The sequence below is a fragment of the Hylobates moloch genome, unplaced genomic scaffold, assembly GCF_009828535.3.
Source record: "Hylobates moloch isolate HMO894 unplaced genomic scaffold, HMol_V3 SCAFFOLD_21, whole genome shotgun sequence".
In the NCBI taxonomy this organism is placed as follows: Eukaryota; Metazoa; Chordata; class Mammalia; order Primates; family Hylobatidae; genus Hylobates; species Hylobates moloch.
The window spans coordinates 9,254,176-9,271,270 of record NW_026652296.1 but is presented as its reverse complement, the minus strand read 5'-3'; the positions used below and the strand labels follow the sequence as shown (position 1 = coordinate 9,271,270).

At 48.9% G+C, this 17,095-nt stretch overlaps 1 protein-coding gene across 2 annotated transcripts in view; it reads right to left on the bottom strand.

The window, feature by feature from the left end:
- Nucleotides 1–17,095, bottom strand: part of NFATC2 (nuclear factor of activated T cells 2) — a 157,152-nt gene that overhangs the window by 136,976 nt on the left and 3,081 nt on the right. For both annotated transcript variants that reach the window (XM_032142459.2, XM_032142460.2), the window contains exon 2: nucleotides 804–1,833. In XM_032142459.2, the coding sequence (XP_031998350.1) occupies nucleotides 804–1,833 (1,030 nt within the window). The remainder of the gene's footprint in view (nucleotides 1–803; nucleotides 1,834–17,095) is intronic.

The following is a 17,095-nucleotide window of genomic DNA, read 5'->3' as shown; positions in this document are numbered from 1 at the left end:
TACACATGCAGGGGGATGGGGGGGGGGTGGGGCGGATGGGGAAGCTCTTGATTGATTAGTGATGTCTGTGCTAGGCTCGGCTTCATAAAGGTGCTCAATGAGAAAGAGGGTGCTGACTGATTAGCAATGTCTTTCACAAGCACAGCAGCAGAAAGGCAGCAGCAGAGATGCCCATATTCGCTCAAGTAGTGAGTGGCGGAGGCAGGACTCAAAGGGAGCCTTAAGAGACTCCAAAGCCTATGTGCTATTCTGCTATCTACATACATCTCTTCAGCTTCCCAAGATTTTAAGCTCCTTGGCTCACACATTTCTTTTTTTTTTTTTTTTTTTAGGGCCTCCATATAACTGGGGCACATAGCAGATGCTAACATCAGTTCCTCTTATAATGAGATAGATTTTACATATTAAGGCTTGCTTTGTGCCTGCTAGAACGTCAGCACCATGAAGGCAGAAATTTTTGCCTGTTTAATTCACCACTGTCTCTCCATTACTTATCTAACAGAACCTGCCACCTAGATGTTTAATAAACACTTTTTGAATAAACCATATGAGCAATTACATTCATCATGACTGCATCCTCATAACCACCTGGTGAGTCAGGTACACTAATTATACCCGTTTTACAGATGAGAAAAACCTGGCCCAGGGTCTTCCTTCTCAGGGTCTCGCAACCAGCAAGGGGCCAAGCCAAGATTTAAATCCATTTAAAGTCAGTCTTAAACCTGACTCTGAATCCCATGCTCATAACCAGAAAACCATCTCTTAAAACTAAACCACAGAATAATTTTCAAAGCCCTGCTCACCTGCAGATGGGAATGGCAGGCACCAGCGGCTTGGGCCAAGTGGGCGGAACCAGCAGGATGGATTCGGGAGCCGAGTTTCTCCTCTCCCCCTGCTCACAGGGCCCCAGGAACTCCACGGCCGGGTAGATGTGGCGAGGCAGACCCGCCTTGGGTGGGGCGGCAGACACCGGCGAGGGGTCAGGGCTGGTCTTCCACATCTTGGGGGGTATCCCACAAGGCGAGTCCGTGGCGAGGCTGTTCAGGGCATCCATGATCACGGCAGAGCCAGCCACAGGGGGGTACCCAGCCGGGGCGCCGTGGTCCTGGGGTGCCACGTGAGATGAGGGCTGCGGCGAGGGGCTCCGGGAGCGCTGGGGTGAGGCTCCGGACGGCAGGGCAACCAAGGCCTCGGCGCACGAATGCCTCCGCTTGGCACCAGGTGACGAGGAGCGGGAGGCCGGACGGGGCACGGGCGAGTGGCGGCCCAGGCAGCTGTCCTCGGCGAGGCTGGTTCGAGGTGACATTATTGGCGAGGTTCTGGGGGAATAATGAGCAGGGATGTTTTGAAACTGCGGACACAGGTCGTCGGGCCCGCCGTTATTGGGCGAGACGCAGGGCGAGGTGTAGGGGGAGAAGGTGTCAGAAATGAAGCTGGCAGAGGAGCCGCTGCTAGCGGGGCTCAAGCAAAGCGGCTCGCGGTAGCCCTCGAAGCCGGGCACGGGCAGGGTGAACCTCGGGCTGGCGGCCACCCCGGCCAGGGGCGGCTGCTCCACCAGGAGGCCCGCGTCTCTCATGCGGAGGGGCCCCACTGCCTGGATCAGTTCGTGGGACGGAGTGATCTCGATCCGAGGGCTCAGGCCCGAGGCCCCTGCTGGCTTGGCCGCGCTCAGAAAGTTCTGCGGCCCTACCCTATCCGGCTCTCCGAATCGGCCGGGGGGCTCGCCAGAGAGACTAGCAAGGGGGCTGTATGGCTTGAGGCCATAGTCCAGGACATCATCGGGGTATGCGGGTCCGGAGGGTGGGCTGGCGACCTTATGTGCATTCGGCTCTTCTGGAAAGAGAAGGGGGAAGGAGGGGTCTTTTTAAGCCTCAAAAACAGAACTCCCGGTGCAGAGCAATCACAGGCTGGATTTTGTCTCACGTCGTTTATTTTTTTCAAATTCCCACCATGCCAAACCCCAAGCTAGAAGCTCCGTCCCTCACCAGAAGAAAACTGAGGCCACTTTGTCCCAGGTCCCTGGAGAAGAGAGGTCGAAGCAGAATGAGTTCTGGAAGACCCCTGGGCTAAGGGCCTCCAACCTTGGGTTTAAATGAAACCCTTCGGAGAAGTGCACTTTATCTCACAACCCCATTCACACCACCATATACACCCACAACTGAAACAAAAGCCTCCCGAGTCAATACTTACCCCTGCTACATGACACCCTCAGACCCTCCCTCCTGCCTGAGTGATTTTGCTTCAACGCTGGTCACGACCCATTAGACGGATCCCCTAACCCGCCGGCGCTGTGGGTCATGACCCCTAGTTTGAAAAGCACCCATCTAGGGCCTATGGCAGCACTCTACACACGTGACGTGGACGCAGGACACAGAGGGAGGCTGCGCAGGCTCTGCAGCCCACAGTGCCCTGGGCTTTACCAGATTTCACACCAAGTACAAGAAGCGGCTTCATTCAGATCCAGGGCTCCTGACTCATGTCTCGTCTGTGTCATTTTACAAATGAGGAAACTGAGGCCCAGAGCGGGGAAAAGGCCCACCGAAAGATACAGAATTAGCAGGCTTAAAAATACCACAGGCAAGCCACTTGCCCCCCAACAGGCAGGGTCACTGCTACAGAGGTTACCTGACACCCAAACCATTAAAACCAGTGGATGCAGGCCGGGCGTGGTGGCTCACATCTGGAATCCCAGCACTTTGGGAGGCTGAGGCGGGCAGATCACTTGCGGTCAGGAGTTTGAGACCAGCCTGGCCAACATGGTGAAACCCCATCTCTACTAAAAATACAAAAGTTAGCCAGGCATGGTGGCACAGGCCTGTAATCCCAGCTACTCAGGAGGCTGAGGCACAAGAATCGCTTGAAACCAGGAGCTGGAGGTTTCAGTGAGCCACGATTGTGCCACTGCATGCCAGCCTGGGTGATAGAGTGAGACGCTGTCTCAAAAATAAAATAAGATAAAATAAAGATAAAACCAATGACTGCAAAATGACCTAACTTCCTTTATTAGCGGCTGCCTACCCCAGGCTCCCCCTGCCACCTCGAAAGGCCCTACCACTGGAGAATGCTGTTCAAGTAGAATGTTCTATGTCAGCCACCCAAGGACACTCCCACCCATCACCTCACACTGTCATTTAACTCGCAGCCTGAGCCTCTTCTAGCAGACACCCTGCCTCACTGCATCCTGTACAGGTCCAGGCACATGGGGCTGCTTGGGAAATTCCCATGAAGTTAGTGCCCACCACCCACCCCTCACCTCCAAGGACCCCCACCTCATCAGAGGCTCCTCCAACCTTCCCACCAGCTCATGGGGTGGCCTGGACTCCTTACTCTGATGCCTCACATCTGATCCATCATCAGCCCCCTCCACTGTCAGGACAGAAACTAGATTCCCAGGTCTCCCCACTCCATCGCATCCACCCTGGTCCAAGCCACTGTCCTCTCGCACGGGAACTACTGCAGTCATCTCCTCCCTGGCCTCCCCACTTCCTCTGTGGCTCTGTCAGTCTGTCACACAGAGCCTTTAAAATGTCCACTCTCAAAACCTACTATAAAGGCTTCTGGACACTTTAGGTGGAACCTAAAGTCACTAACGCAGCATGTGCCCGGGCCTGCCACCCACCCCCACCACTCCCCACTTCTCCCCAAGTTGAGTCAGCAACAACCCCTCCAACATCTTCGCCGTACTTAAGCAGCTCCTGCCTCAGATGCCTTGGGTTCCCTCTGCCTGGAAACCCTCCCTGCAAGATCCTCCCACTTCTGGTTCCTTCCTGCATATGCTCAGCCAGCACCTCCTGAGATTGGCCCATCAAAAAGATCACCTCCACCCCTTTTCCCTGCCATCTTTTCTCCACTGACACCTGCTAACAGCTCCCATCACACCAGGTATCTGTTTAGGCAATCTCATTCTGCCAAACCAGGTGCAGGCAAACCACAGCCCACGGGCCAAATGCAGCCCATGGGTTGTGTTTGGAAATAGTTTTATGACAACACAGCCAGCCTATTTATTTACACAGGGTGAACAAAGCAAGCTACAGCTTGCTTGTATAGTACAACAGCAGAGTTGGTAGTTTGGGAATCGAATGGCCCCCAAAGCCTGAAATATTTACTCCTTGGACCTTTAGAGAATTTTACAACCCCACACTCGACCCAGAGCTGTCAGCGTTGGGCCCGTGTCACTGTGGCCCAGCATTGTCTGCCAAGCACCTACCACAGGGCCTGGCACTTGCAAGCCCCCATAAACATTTGCCGAGTGGCTGAGAGAATAGGTAAATATAAGAACCATGTCCAGGGGCCTGCCAGCCAGAAACAAGACCTCTTCCTGCTTTGGGGGACCCCAGGTGGTCACCCCAGTGAGCCTCAGCCTCCTTGTTCCCTTTCTGGGCTATCCTAGAGGAAATACTGTCCAGTTTAGCCAAGCTGATCTCTTAGGGTCCACATGGTACCCCCACTTCCAAAATGGCTCCCCACAGCTCTTAGGTAAAAAATAAATGACCCCCGCCAGGCAGCCTGGCTGGGCCCTGCCTGCCCATCTACCCTCGCCTGCATTCACTCTCTCTCCTCCCTCTCTCTGAACTCCAGCCAAAGGGGAGTGTGGTGATTTTTTGTTTTGTTTTTGAGGTCTTACTCAGCTGCCCAGGTTGGAGTGCTGTGGCACAATAATAGCTCACTGCAGCCTCCACCTCCCAGGCTCAAGCGATCCTCCCACCTCAGCCTCCCAAGTAGCTGGGACTACCAGTGCACACCACCAGGCTCAGCTAATTTTTTTTTATTTTTAGTAGAGACGAGGTCTCACTATGTTGCCCAGGCTGGTCTCAAACTCCTGAGCTCAAGTGATTCTCCCACCTCAGGCTCCAAAGTGTTGTGATTACAGACGAGAACAACCTTGCCTGGCAAAGGGGAGTTTTTAAAAGCATCAAGCTCCTTCCTGCCCCGGGACCTTGGTACTTGCTGCTCCCCCTGCCTCAACAGCTCCTCCCCTACCCACTGCCTGACCCCCTTCTCCACATGACTAAAGCTCACTCACGCCCATGGGCTCGGCTTAAGTACTGCATGCTTCTAGAAGGACCCCTGACCACTTGACTAGCTCAGGCCCCACTCACAGGTCCCTGCTGTGTTCTGTGCGCATCTCACCATAACGACTGAGGAACTGTGGAGTGCTCCATTTCCCTCAACGTCCAGTCTGCCCTTCCCTCGACCTCGAGATCCACCCCCACCAAGCAGCAAATGCCATGAGGACTCTTGCTCCGCCATGCCCCTAAGCACTTGGAATGGTCCTGCCACTAAACAGGCCCTCAGAAAGGATGTGTTGGCTGAACGAATGATGCAAGTTCAGAAAAGTCTACCTGGAATAAACTATTGCTCAAAGATGCTAATATCCAAACCAAAAGATAGAAGGCTATAACTCTAGAGAGGGTCATTTGGTAATATCCATGAAAATTCCAAATACACGTGCCCTTGGAACCACATGTGCCCTCAGAACCAAGCAATGCTACTTTTAGAAATTCATCCTGGGCCAGTCATGGTGGCTCATGCCTGGAATCCCAACCGTTTGGGAGACAGAGGTAGGAAGATTGCTTGAGCTCAGGAGTTTGAGACCAGCCTGGGCAACGTAGAGACCCCATCTCTAAAACAAAAAAAAAAAGTTTTTTCATTAGCTGGGCATGGTGGCACCTACCTATAGTCCCAGCTACTGGAGAAGCTGAGGTGGGAGGATCAAGGCTACAGTGAGCCATGATCACACCACCACCTCCCAGCTTGGGTGACAGGATGAGACCCTGTCTCAAAAAAAAAAAAAAAATTCTTCCTGCAGATATACTCTCATCTGTGCAAAATGACCTGTGTATCCTTAAGATTCATAACTACAACTCTGACTGTAATCCCAAAAGACTGGAAGCAACCCAAAGCCCATCTACTGGGGATGAATTAATTCTGGCTCATTCATATGATGGGATACAGTATAGCTACAAAAAGGCTTGAAGAAGTTCTTTATGCATTGACATGGAATGACCACTGAGATTTAGTATTAGAGAAAAGCAAGCTGCATAGTGTGCACAGCATAAAAAGTGAGAGGATGTACACACACACACAGAGATGTACACACAACGTACACAGACAGATGTACAGATGTATACAGATTACACATACACATATATGCACAGATGTACAGACGTACACGCAGAGACAGATGTACACAGACAGATGTACAGGCACAGCTGAAGGATGCGCAGGCTTTCTCTGGAAGTCACAAGTAACGGTGACATCCTCCAAGGAGGGGAACTAAGGAATGAGAGGACAGTGGCATGGCAGAAAGGAGACTTCCTTTGATTTGTGTAATAGTGTAAGAAAATAAATGTAACTCCCAAAAGAAACATTTTTTATTTTATTTCATAGGTGGTAGGTGACATAACATGATATACAATAATGAAACCCTGTTTTACGAAGCAGGAAATGAAGAGTGCGGTCCTGCTCTGCCACTAAGTAGCAGCGTGACTTTGGAAAAGTCCCCCACCCACTGGAGGCCTCAACACCTTCTCATTTATAACTGAACAGCATTAAATTGAATCAGTTTCCTTGGTGGCTTCTGGCTCTGAAATCCTTCGATTTTTCTAGCCAGCATCTGTAAGGCCTGGAGTTCTTGTGAGGCTGTAGTTTAATGTAAACGTGTATTTGAATTCACACGTACACACACACACGCCTTCCTAGAAGGTAACAGAGCATAGATTTTTAATCTAGGAAAAGAGGAATGTCAAACCCGTGGCCGACAACATTCTGAGAATTCACTGCCCTTCGAACCAGAAAAAGAAAACACAAAAAGTTTCTTAGCAAAAATTCCGGCCATATCAGAAAAACTGCACTGTATCTTATCAGAAACACACCCTTGGGGCTGATGTGGACAGTCCACAGAAACGCAGTCCTGAAAACACACATCACTCCCACTCCCTGGGAGCCCTGAAAACAGAAAGCTCCAGTGTGCTCAGCAAAAGTATTTAAAGCATTTACATTGGTTTTCATTAATCCAAGCGGCAGAGTTTTTTTTTTTTTTTTTTCCTCTTGACAACACTTTAAATGTTTACCAGCAAGCAGGGAATATGAAGATAATTAATAATCATTTAATTCTCAGTCCCGTGGGTATTTGACAGTAAATTTCACAAATAGCACATCATTAAAATATTTCTCTTAAGTTAGTTGCTGAGATTCCTTGCTCTTTCTCCTTAAACAACTGCCACGCTCGCAGGCAGCTTTCTTACAGTCATCACGATGCCCGCACGGCACTGGGTGAAGTTAGTTTCGTCTCAGAACTACCAAATGTTCTCAGGAGGGTTTCCAAAAAGCTTGCTTTTTTTTTTTTTTTTAACCACTTGCACGATCTTTGCTCTATCCATATGCCACCAAAAAATATTTACTTAATATTTCTAGTATTTAAATTCACTCACTTATTTTTTTTATTTTAAAAGGACACTTTATACCACTACTGCAGATGGAAAATCAATGTCACCTCCATAAATAGAAGGTAGGGTAAAAATACAATAAAAATAAAACTTACTAAATTCAAGCAAGACACAGTGGCTGGGCAAAGGCTCTGAGTCTGAGGCTTTATACACCCCCGCCCCTGCCAATGCTTCTGCGGTATAACTCACATACACAGATGTCAGTGTTTTGAGTATAGAGTTTGATGAGTTTTGCCAAATGTCATACATTCTTGCTACCACCAACATAATCAAAATATGGAACATTTCCAAGACCCCAGAAAGTCAAGACCTAGAAACAGGGAAAGGGAGGAGCCAGTGTTAGAAAGAAAGGTGTCAACGATACAGCAGTACCTCACTGATGCGCTACTCCTTTGTTTGTTTTTTGTTTTTTTGAAACAGAGTCTCGCTCTCTTGCCAGGCTGGAGTACAGTGGTGCAATCTCGACTCACTGCAACCTCCGCCTCCCAGGTTCAAGCAATTCTCCTGCCTCAGCCTCCTGAGTAGCTGGGATTACAGGTGACCACTACCATGCCCGGCTAATTTTTTTGTATTTTCAGTAGAGACAGAGTTTCACCATGTTGGCCAGGCTAGTCTCAAACTCCTGACCTCAGGTGATCCACCCACTTCAGCCTGCCAAAGTGCTGGGATTACAGGCGTTAGCCACCATGCCTGGCCTGAAACTCCACTCCTTCTGACTAGTTCAAAGAGAAAGTAGTGCTGAAAAATAGTTCTTAGCATGCACAACGTCCTCACTGGTGGACCACCTAAAATCCATTTCACCTACCATGGGAGGTACTTGGCCTGCATACGAAGCATCAGTACCAAAGGGAGGAAGAAGATTGAAGCAGTGATGGGGGATTCAGTGGTTGCTGCTCAAAGGCCTCTGTACCTCCATGTCACGCACATGCTGTTCCCCTTAACCAGAACTCCCTTCCATACCTCCTGACCTTACGTCTCCTAACAAGCCACTATTTATCCATCATGATTTGACCTGAGCCACCCCCTCCTGGAGGCCCTCCCCGTTTCCCCAGGCTGGATCAAGCAGCTCTTCTATACTCCCAGGTCCCACAGAGTCCCACACTGAAGTCTATCTACGGATTCACTCATCTGTCTTCCCTCTAGACTCTGAGCTTCTTAGAGGCAGATAGGAGTCTTACATCAATAATTGTTATGAAGATGATTATAATGCAGAAAAAGCAGCTAAAATATATCGAGAACTTACATGCTAGGCACTGTTATAAGCACATTACATGTAGTAAATTACTTGATCCTCACAGCCACCTACCCACTGGATGCCAGTAGCAGCTGCCCTGCCCCTCTCCCCGTTGTGGCAACCAAAAATGTCTCCAGGCATCGCCAAACATCTCCTGCCAGGCAGACTCGCCCCCAGCTGAGAACCACGGCTCCTGGCTTTACAGCCCCAGCATGGCACACGAGGCCTGCGCACAGCAGAGGCCCAAAGACTGCTGGAAGCATCAACTCATGACTCACGCCCTCAACCTGAACTGATTCAGAAATGAGACATCTTCTCACTCTCGGCCCTGGCAGGTGATGCTCATCTCTGTGGCAGACACCTGAAAGTTCTCATTCTTATCACCCCTCCTTTCATCAAGTTCCTGGGTACTTACCCAATAGGTAGGCCCTATGAATATGTGGAGAAATCTCTGGCCACTCCCGAAAACTGTAGGACAAGATTGCTGGGGAGGCCAGTTCAGCCCTCCTCTTTGCCCCACCAAGCAAGAACTCTACATGGAGATCCAGGTCTCAGTCAACAGAGGGTAGCATGGGGTTAGGGGACTCCAGATCCACTCCCACCCCCGGCTGTGAGACTTGGGGAAACTCCATGTCCTCATGTGTGACACAGAGTGATGACGCTGGTGATGATACAAGTCTGTCGGTTTCCCTAATCTATGCAAAGCCCAAGACACACAGAATCAATACTCAGTAAATGGGGCCTACTGGGTTATTATTGAAAGAACAATCTTTTCGGTGACAATCCTGCCCTTTCCCTGCTGTAGTTACTCTATTTTACAACAACTTGAACGCAGTGGTCCCCAACTCCTTCGAAAGCATTACAAAAAAAAGGAAGACATTTTTATAAAAATAAAATGGGTTGGTCAGCACTTTAGGAATTCTCTTTTTACCTCAGATTCTGCTGACCTTCAGAAAATATGTGGAGGAGGTAAAACGTGCTTCCAACACCCTCTCCATTCCACACTTTGTACTTTTCCTGCCAGGCTACCTGGGAGTGGATCAACTAAATCTTACTAAAGTGCTAGTGAGTCAGTGAACTGCTTGTCATAACCAAAATCCTAGCACATCTATACCACTTACTTTATATCGAGAACCACTGTACGCATCTAGTATATGTTCATGTTTGTCTCACAAGAACCCTATGAAGCAGGTAATATCGTTTCCCCATTTTATATAGGGGGGAAATGAGGCTCAGAGAGGGTGAGTAATTTGCCCAAGGTCACACAGCTTCTAAGTAGCAGAGCCAAGATTCATTCTCAGGCAACCTGGCTCCTCCACCCCCCTAACCACCACTTTATCCTGCATCCGAGGAAAGAGGTGATTTTCTGGATGGCGACACCCTGACCCTGACACAGGAAAGCAAGGATCCCCCCCGGAAAAGAAATTACTCTGGGGACCTCATCATTTCACTCGGGAGGTAGGCTGCCCCTGACAACTGAAGACACAGATTCCTTTCTTCAGGAATGTTCACAGTCTCTCCTTTTGCCCCAGGACTGAGTCGAAGATTATTTTAAAAATCACACTCAGGCCACACAGTGGTCCCCGCCAGCACCTCTCCCCCTGGAAGCTCTGTGGGCCTGTTGCTCACCCTGGCAGACGGACACACAGCCAAGTCTGAGGTGGCCGCTCGCTCAGTGCCAACCCGCCAGCCAACAGATCACTTTTGAAAAAAGGAACAGCAAGAGAACATCTTCTCTGCCTAGAACTGCAGGCGGGTGGAATTTTCGGGAAGCAGAATAGTATGACCAAAATAGAAACCCAGCTAGGGAACCTCTGAGAGGCAGCCGTCCTTGGGGGGCACAGGGAGGGGCAGAGGCGAATGGAGCTTTCAGGCTTGAGTGGCTGGGAAGAGAGGAGCAGGACCTGGCCTGGGGGCTGGATGCCCCTCCGATGGGCAGCAGGGCCACAGGGCTCCACTGATCCCTGGCCAAGCTGATCCGACCCACAGCTTGATGAGCTCACCCCAATGCCGAGGTGGTGTGAGTCCCAGGGCTTGGGTTTGGGACATCACAGTCTGTCGCCAAGGCAGCACTTAGGATGCCACAGCTGGCACCGCAGATCTGTAGCCGGAGGAAAGGGGAGCAGACAGAGAGGCAAACCTCGCCTCCTGCCACTCGCCCCGACAACTCTCATAACTTCCTGCCCATCAGGGGCTGCAAAGAATCCCAAAACAGAGCAGGAAGGTGGATGGATTTTTCATCTGGCGGGTGTGCACAACCTAGAGAAAGAACCCCTTTGAAAAGCAATGCGTTGCCTCCAAATAACAAATCTGACACTCAGCAAGCTTTCTGATAAGCCCCCCAGACCACTGCTGCCCACACCCCACCTGGTCACACACACACACCACCTAACAGTAAGTGGATTCTCAATCAATGAATCATGTGTATTAATGACCAGAGTCAGGTTGTCACGCCCTTCATTCAGAGGTGACACATACAGACACAGGGCCTGAAAGTCGAGAAATTCCATCTGGATAAATCAGGTCCAGAAATGCCAAAAAGGAAAGGGAGGACATTTGCCATCCTGTCTCGTCCATGGAACCACTGGAAAAAGTCATCCTGAACGCGATGTCTTTGCTGACCTTGCCCCAGCTAAGACAGCTGTCTGCCTTCCCCAGACGGGGCCGAAAGAAGGACTCAGTGGTGTTTCCCAGGCAGGCTGCCGCAAGGCCAGGCGTCCGGGACACAGGACCAGGATGATCTACAAGCAATGAGGCTTGCAGACTGGCTGCTGGCATGACTGCTTGCAAAAACACGCGCGCCCACATGCTGACACGTATTGCTTTTGGAGAGGGGTGGAGAAATGTATGGAATCTGCAACCCGCAGGCCTCAAGGTCACCTTTTAGACGGGGGAAGCAGGGCCCAGGCATGTGGCACACACAAGGACTCATCTCCATCTTCAAATCTGGATGGGAAGAACTGTCTCTTGCTGGTTTCAAGCCATTTCCTGGGGCCCTCCTGCCTTGGAGAATTCCAGAGATATTCCTATTTTTAGTCATTCTAATAGCTTATGTCCACTGTGCTGCAAGCTTTCACGTGTACGCTCCCCTGTTCTCTCTGCAGTTTACATCAACCCCTGGAGATAGCTACTCTGAACACCTCTGTGTTAGAGATGAAGAAACTGAGGCTTGGGGTGCAGGGAAATTCTCGAGACCACAAAAAGAGTCAGGGCAAAGCTTGCATTCAATTTCAGGGTGGGGGGTGCAGCGGGGGATGTGGGGAGCAGCAGTGCACGGGGGGAAGGGCTGTACATGTGTAGCATGCACGTGTGTGTATATAGGATCTGCAGACTTCATCAGTTTTGTTTGTTTGTTTTTGAGACAGAGTCTCACTCTTGCAGCACAGGCTAGAGTGCAGTGGCGCAATCTCGGCTCACTGCAACCTCTGCCTCCAGGGTTCAAGCAATTCTCCTGCCTCAGCCTCCCTAGTAGCTGGAATTACAGGTGCCTGCCACCGTGCCTGGCTAATTTTTGTATTTTTAGTAGAGACAGGATTTCACCATGTTGGCAAGGCTGGTGTCGAACTCCTGACCTTAGGTGATCCACCCACCTTGGCCTCCCAGTACTGGGATTAGAGGCGTGAGCCACTGAGCCCGGCCTTCATCAATTTTTAAAATACGCATCACTTATATGCAGTAAAATGCACAAATATTTCACATACATCTTGTGCCTTTGCATATATATACACACACTCAAGATACAGAATATTTCAAGTCCTCCAGAGGGTTCTCTGTGGCCCCTCTGAAGCCAGACACCCTCGCCCAGGAAGAACCACTCCCTGGCTTTCTCACCATATGCTGGGTTTGACTGTTCTCAAATGTCCCATAAATAAAATCATACAGGATGTATATGTCTCACTTATTTTGCTAACAGAATGTCTGAGCTTCACCCATATTGTGTGCAGTAGTCCTTTCTTTTTTATTGCTGTGTACTATTTCATTGTACAAATCCACCACAATTTATCCAATCACCTTGCTGAACTCCCTTCGTTTTTAAAGGATTTGAGATTAAACTCGTGATTTAGCAAGGTCTGTGTCTAACAGAGGAGAGTACAATGCATGACAGAGAACAGACCTCAGAGTGGCTTCCTCACCAAAAGGAGAAGGAAAGATCTGGTCAGGAGAGTTCCCCAGAAATAGATTTTAGATAATCCTCCTGCAACAGGACTCGCCAGGGCTAAACCCACCCACTCTGTCAAAGGCCTGCAGAAGACGACACGAGCAGGGGAACATCCCTTCTTTCCACCCTCTGCCCAACTTAGCAAACAGCCCCTCTCTCCGACCAGCCACCTCTGAGAGTTTGGTCTCTTATTGATCCCCACATCCCCTCGCACAGCCTGAAAGGCTGATTTCCATTTTTCTTTCAGCCAACTTAAAATCCAAGTGGAAACTTCTCCCTTGAAGACAGTGGGGCCTGTGTAACCCTTGGCCGGGGGCAGAGATTTAAAATTAACGCCTTCTTGACTGACAGCTTCTTTATTTATACTTTTCCCCAGAAGCTTTCATTTCAGTGCCATGTTCCCGGGGGTGGGCACACTTCATCAGTGGCCCCTTCCAACCCCCTGGTTATTAAGACATTCCTCCCTACTCCATGGCAACAGAGGTGATGTCACCCATTGCGGATTTTAGACCTGCAGCGCACCTTCTTAGGATTATACAGGTAAACAGCCCCTTTCCATAGCCTTTAAAATAACTTTAGCAGGCATTTCAGACTTGGGGGTTTTTTTCCCCCTCATTTAACGTTCTCACTTTTGCAGGCATGCCCAAGCAGGTCTGTTTTGATAAGGACCTTCATAAATCCTGAGCTTTGCAGGCCACTTCTTCCCTTCAGACCCAGCTAAAGAAATGCTCTTTTTCCAAAACCTCAGATTACAAGGTCGGGAGGGTCCCAAATACCAACCCAGGAAAAGCAATCTCCCCACTCTGCATGTGGCTTACAGTCTGCCTTTGGTATATTTCTTCCACAGAGGGAAAAAGCATTAAAGATTCGAGTGCAGGGCTTTAGATCCAAATGCCCAGGAGGCAGGCAGGACCATCCACCGGGATGGAGAAAGAAACAGAAAAATAGCAGAGCTCCCTGTCGTTTCTCATTTCTACCTTAGCCAGGAGTTTTCCAATGAGTATAATCCCATTAGGACAGTAGCAAGATACAATTTATAATTATATAAATATCAACTGCAAGAGGTGAACATGCACACATCCCACCGTACATGAAACACATCAGACAAAGTTAGAGACAGCAATTCCATACGGAGTCCTGCTGCCCTCCAGGGCCACATTCAGGCTGTGAGATAGTGCTGACAGCAGGGACCTAGAATTCTCAGTGCCCAAGTTCAAGGCCTGCCCTGCCATTTACCAATGCAAACTCTCAGCAAAGTGACCTTACCCCCAAGAGCCTGATCTCACTGGTCCAGGACACAGCCTGAGAACTTCTAATGCAGCCAGGACTGAGAGCCCCTTGCCACCCATTCTACGTTGTTCAAATGTATTTAACCTGCCACCTGATATGGCTGGAGAGCCTTGAGAACCAACCTGAATAACACTGCTTTAAAGTTTTAGGAGCCTCTACTCCTGATCAAAATCTATGCCACCAAAAGAACACAGGGGCTTGAATTTAGAAGCCCAGATGCCATGTGTTTCACAGGGAAGAACGAGTGAGGCAACTTCAACCTCATTTCCTCTGCCTCCCTGCAAGGCCGATGCTCAGTTCTAGCCCTCATTTTACCTTTCCAGCTGCACCTGGAGACGTTATTTGTCCAAAGCAGGCTTATTAAGGCCTGTCCTTAACACAGAAGGCAATGTCCCTGAATGTCACATGTGTTTAGTGAACCTGCTTGCTTAGTGTAGAACACTATTTTTAGCAAGCACCAAACACACACACACACACACGCACACGCACACAGACACTGTATCACAGCACCTCATTTGTCCCTATTTGTTTACCAGACCGTGACCCATATTGGCCTGGGGGCCAGGGGAGGCCAGACACCATATCTAATTTGTCCCTATGTCCGTACAGGGCCTGGCACAAAACCAGCATTCAGTGTGTTTGCTGAAAGAATGGGGTTTTAATTGTGCCCTGTGAATGGGTTGAGAGCAGGTGTTCCTACACTGAAGTGCCAGTAAAATTAGGGAATGGGACACAGAAGGGTCTGTGAGTGCTGAGAAATGACATCAAAAGCACATGGGGGGATATGAGAGGGAGTGGAGAGGGGAGGTGGGCATGTGTGGATGGGGGGTGCAGGGGGTATGTGATGAGGGGGCAGTGCCCAGGCGAAAGGGCTGCCCATGTGGAGCATGCACACGCATCGTGCGTGTGTCTATAGAATCTGCAGATTTCATCAGCTTTTTAAAGGGCTGTGACCTCAAAAGTGTAAGGATCACAGGAATAGACTCTATAAAACAATAAGCAGTGGTCAGAAGGAACCAGTTTTCCTTTCTGAAAGGCCAAAGTTGGCATTAAATGCTTTAGCTTAGCAGAAATTAAAGGAGGGCTGCACCAGACTGTTGAGGCAAAGCAGATGTGAGCACTCCCCAACATATCTGTCCCCAACACAGTAACTGGAGATCCGGCATCTCTGGAGGTGACCAGGGATTCCCAGTATCCACCTGTCTCTCTCAGTGTATTACAAGTTGGGAGAAGTAAGAATCACGCATAAGGGAATTCAGCTTCTGAACTGTCTGCTGACAGCCAGCACATCTTCCCCCTCCAGGGTGGGATCAGTGGCCCCATCAGGACTCCCACATCCCTGCCCCCCGGGTCTTTCTGTCACTGTGTACTTGGATGTCTCCTCCACTAGAAAGAAAATTAAGAGTCTTCTTTGCACATCTCTAGTGAATACATTTGAAACCTAGACAGATAAAATGGATAATTACCCAGAAAGATCGTTTACAAAAATTGACTCCAGTAGAAATAGAAAGTGTAAAGAGATCAGTTCCCACAGTATAAAGCTACCAAGAAACAACTCCACAAAGAAGCACCAGGTCCAGGCGGCTTCACAGAGGAATTCTATCACAGCTTTAGAGACCAGGGAGTCCCAGGGAGACAGAAATTATTCCTGAGCTTAGAAAAGGAAAGAAACCTGAACCTGATAGCACACAAAATAGGACAATATGAATATCACTCACGAATACTGAAAAATTCTTAAACATTATCTGATGCCACCACCACCTTAAGAAAATAATACACCAAGTGGAGTCCATACCAAGGATGTTTTCATATAAAGAAATCTAATAATGTATGCCAACATATTTATAGGTCTACAAAGAATAAGATCATATTTTTCCATAGATGCTAAAAAAGACTTTGATATAATTCGACTCCCATTTGTAATAAAAACTCTTGGGGAAAAAAGAAAGAACTAATACTTCCTTTACATAATTCATACACCTCAATTCTAAAGCCAACACTAGAGTCATCCCCCAAGGCAAGGATGCCCACTGTCTTCATTATCACGTAACACCCTACTGGAGGTATTAGTTAATGCAATTAGACAAGAGAAAACAACAGAGGCACAATTAGAGGCAGTAGTTCAGAGAGGGCAGGATCTGGGTCTCATTCCCCATTGTGACCCTAGGATCTAACGCAGAGGGTGCTCAGTAGCTGAATGAGTAAGTAAACAATGGCTCATATTAATTGAACACCTCCATTAACAAAAGCAAGGGTTTACTAAACCACTAGTAACAGATCACATGCTGTGTTGATTTAAATGGGTTAACCTATTCAAGGCAGGTAACCGTCCTATGAGGCAAGTGGTATTATTTCAGCCATTTTACAGATAAGCAGACAGAGGTCCAGAGAGGCTAGATGACTTGCACAAGATCACCTCGTTTGTAAACAAGGTTTTCAGTTCCAGCCCTGCCATGGCCCCAGACACCTTGCTAACTGGTTCGCATGCGTCTCTCGCCAAATGAGAGAATGAGGACCCTCACACAATAGTTCAGAACACATGATACGGAGCAACGCTGCCCATTTTGGGAAAATTACTTTACCTCTTTGTGCCTTAGCATCCTTCTCCATAAAACAGGGGTGATAATAGTGCCTGTCTTCTAGGGTTGGAGTGGAATCACATGGGCTAATGAACATCTGCTACATGCTAAACTCCATAAAATGAGCATCCGACCTCCCCCAAATTCCCTAATTTACCTTCGCCAATTCTAACAACAATGCCTGTCCCATTAGCAGTACCTTTCCTTTCTTGGTTTTTGCCAAGCTCGTGCCCAGAGTTAAGTGTAGAACTTTACATGCGTCACCAATATGTTGCCATCTGGGACAAAACCTAATAAAAAGATTAAGGCTAGTGTTCACCCCTGAGGAGTCCCACCATACAGAAGCAAAGAGAGGTGACTGCTATTAACATCTGGGTGACCCAGA